This window comes from Vitis riparia, unplaced genomic scaffold (assembly GCF_004353265.1).
Source record: "Vitis riparia cultivar Riparia Gloire de Montpellier isolate 1030 unplaced genomic scaffold, EGFV_Vit.rip_1.0 scaffold699_pilon_pilon, whole genome shotgun sequence".
Taxonomy (NCBI): Eukaryota; Viridiplantae; Streptophyta; class Magnoliopsida; order Vitales; family Vitaceae; genus Vitis; species Vitis riparia.
Genome location: NW_023269738.1, coordinates 76,167 through 79,149, shown reverse-complemented (window position 1 = coordinate 79,149; position 2,983 = coordinate 76,167). Strand labels below are relative to the sequence as shown.

The 2,983-nt window shown below is 34.9% G+C and overlaps 1 protein-coding gene across 1 annotated transcript; it reads left to right on the top strand.

The window, feature by feature from the left end:
• The first annotated feature begins 1,616 nt into the window (after nt 1–1,616).
• LOC117910293 lies at nt 1,617–2,192 on the top strand. Its single transcript, XM_034824377.1, has one exon. It carries the CDS (start codon nt 1,617–1,619, stop codon nt 2,190–2,192), a length of 576 nt encoding a protein of 191 aa, XP_034680268.1.
• Nucleotides 2,193–2,983: the final 791 nt, after the last annotated feature.

Below are 2,983 nucleotides of genomic sequence, written 5' to 3'. Positions count from 1 at the left end.
CTTAAGGTTGAGCTTCTAGGAAGTGGGTGTTGGAATTTTTATGTGTGGACTTACATAATCAATTTGATAATATCATAAATCAATGTTAATTTATTTTTTGCATTGTGGTCCATAATGGGACTGGACACATATTGTTGCTTGATTTTTTATGGGCTCACCCTAATTCACTTGACTGGCCCATTAAGTCAAGTCGTCCAATTAAAGTGTGTAATGTGTAATATATATATATATATAGAGGGAGAGAGAGAGAAAGAAAGAGAGAGACAGAGAGATGTGTGTGCATTTGAGAAGCTACTCTCTTTTCTTCTCTTTGGAGAGCACTCCCGATAAACACACACACACACACTCCACTTTGGACTGAATTTTGGGAGACAAGGGAAGAGCTCATTGATCCCTCATTCTTGGACCATCACGCACCCGGAAAACAGATTATTGGATATCAAAGGGAGAAGAAATGGCTTCCCAAAGCATGAACCAAGGTAACGAATTGAATTTTTGCTATTAAATGCATGCTTAAATGTTAACATGTGATCCTATGCAATTTAAATTCTCTTCAATTGGTATCAGAGCATGCATGGTTGACATTTGAGCTGCAATTTTGGGTTAATTTTTTTTTTTCTCGTTTTCTGGTTACAGAAGACATTTTTTAGGGTTTTTTTTTCGTTTAGTGTTAATTCTTGGTTTTCAAGCCCGATTGAGGTTGGAAACTTGTAGAGAATATTGTTTGGAGCAAAACCCATCAATTTTTGTATTTTTGGAGCTCATTTGATGATATTTCGATAATTAGGGCTTGTTTGGTTCTTGCTTTATGCGTTTTTTGTGCATTTTTTTGGGTTTGGATTGAAGAATTGATGTTTGAGGATGGAAATCTAAGTATTTTTGTCAAAAAATGTGTGAAATTTTGGGCGAATTTTTTTTTTTCTTCTCTAGAACCAGGCTGTGTTCAGTTGGAGGAGAAGATGAACAGTAACGTGTTGACGTCATCATGACATCATAAAAAAAAAAAACAATTTTTTTTTTTGTTTGCCTTGGTATTCTTGAATTGATTATGCATTTTTTAAAATTGACTTTATTGGGACAATTATTATAATTGTTGTTTTTTATGGTATAATTTTTATTTTATACCAATAATATTGTCCAAGGTCAATTTTGTTAACTATTTAAATTTATTGTGGCAATATATAACACTTGTGTGATTGCCTATCGCAATTCCAAGTGTGTCAAATTGCGCAAATTAAATATTTCAGTTTATCATGACAATAGTGAACATATATGTGGTTGCCTATCGTGACTCTATATGTGTCAAATTGTCTTTGCTGAGATAATTTAACTCCCATATTTAGTTGCTTTATTATTGTGATTACTAAGATCCATATGGGTATTGTAATTGTCCTATCGATGATAACAATACTTGGTAGGATGCTTAGATTGGTGAAGGAAATTAATTGTATATTATGAACCGTACTAATTTTCTTTGCCCTTTCGGTAATAAAATTAGTACATCTTAGTTGTAATATTTAATTAGTTGTCCTTATCGCCGTGGAATTTTCAAAATTTCAAGCTATTGCTAAATTGAGAAATTATGGAAACTAGCAAATGCATGATATTGTAATAACATGCATACTATTGAATTTTGCTATTTTCCAGCTACCAACAATCCTGGTATTTCTCTGCAATTGTCTGCCATCAAACTTCTTACTGGAAATAATTTTGAAGAATGGTTTGAGTCCTTTAACGTGCATATGACTCTGCAAAATCTGGACTTGGCTTTGAGGGTTGATGAGCCAAGTAAGCCCACTGATGTGAGCTCTGCAGATGAGAGATTATTTTATGAAAAATGGGAGCACTCCAACAGGAGTTGTTTGATGGTGATGAAATACACTATAGATAAATCTATCAAAGAATGCGGGCCAAAGACGGAAAAGGACAAAGACTTCTTGGAATATGTGAAGGCCAATTATACCAAAGTTGATAAGGCAGAAATGGCAACTCATTTGAAGCTTCTCACAACTACTGTATATGATGGAGTTAGTGGGGTTAGAGATCATATCATCAAGTTAAGGCACTACTTCAACAAGGCAAATGAGATGAAAGTGGAGTTGGGTGAAAATTTTCTGAAATGGTTGATACTTAAGTCTCTTCCTGTTTCCTTTAATGCAGTGAAGTTGACTTACAATGCCTTGAAGGAATAATGGACTTTGGAGGAGTTGATGTCCATTGTAGTGCAACATGAAGTCTCACTGAAGAAAAATGAGGCTCACTCCCTTGCTCTTGTAACTGATCAAGCCAGTAATATGAAGAAAAAACCTTCACACAAGAATTTTGGAGGCTTTAAGCAGTTCAAGAGAAAAGGGAATTCAAATCAAGGAACCTCCAATGCATCTGCTTCTTCTAATGCTGCAAAGAGTGAGAAATTCAAGGGAAAGTGCAACTTTTGCCATAATATTGGCCACAAGCAAGCTGATTGCTTCAAATTTAAAAATTGGCTAGAGAAGAAAAAGAAAGGTGAAATTGTGGTTGTGGTTAATTTGAATGCAAACATGATTGAGACAAATATTGTTGATGTTCATGCCAATTCTTGGTAGTTAGATACTGGTGCCACTATTCATGTCACTAATTCTTTGTAGGAGATGACAAACAGAAGGAAGCCGTCAAAGCATGAAGAATGTGCGTATATGGGTGACGGAAGCAAAGTGAAAGTGGAATTTTTTGGCATGATAAAGCTGAAGTTGATCATAGAAAGTTTTTTGTTGTTACACAATGTGGCTTTCATACCCTCACTTCGGAGGAATCTGATTTCTGTATCTTCTTTGGATAGACTTGGTTATTCTTTTCACTTTGGAGATGGAAAAGTGGATATTTTTTGCAACTCAGTCTTAATTGGCAATGGTGTTTTGTTTGGAAATCTTTATAGTCTCAGTTTGCATCATGGTTTATTATGTGATTCATCTTCTGTTAATTCTGTTGTTGGTTGCAAGCGTGC

What these genes read in the sequence shown, in the direction of transcription:
- LOC117910293 (XM_034824377.1), top strand. Translation starts at nt 1,617, where the DNA reads ATGCATACTATTGAATTTTGCTATTTTCCAGCTACCAACAATCCTGGT.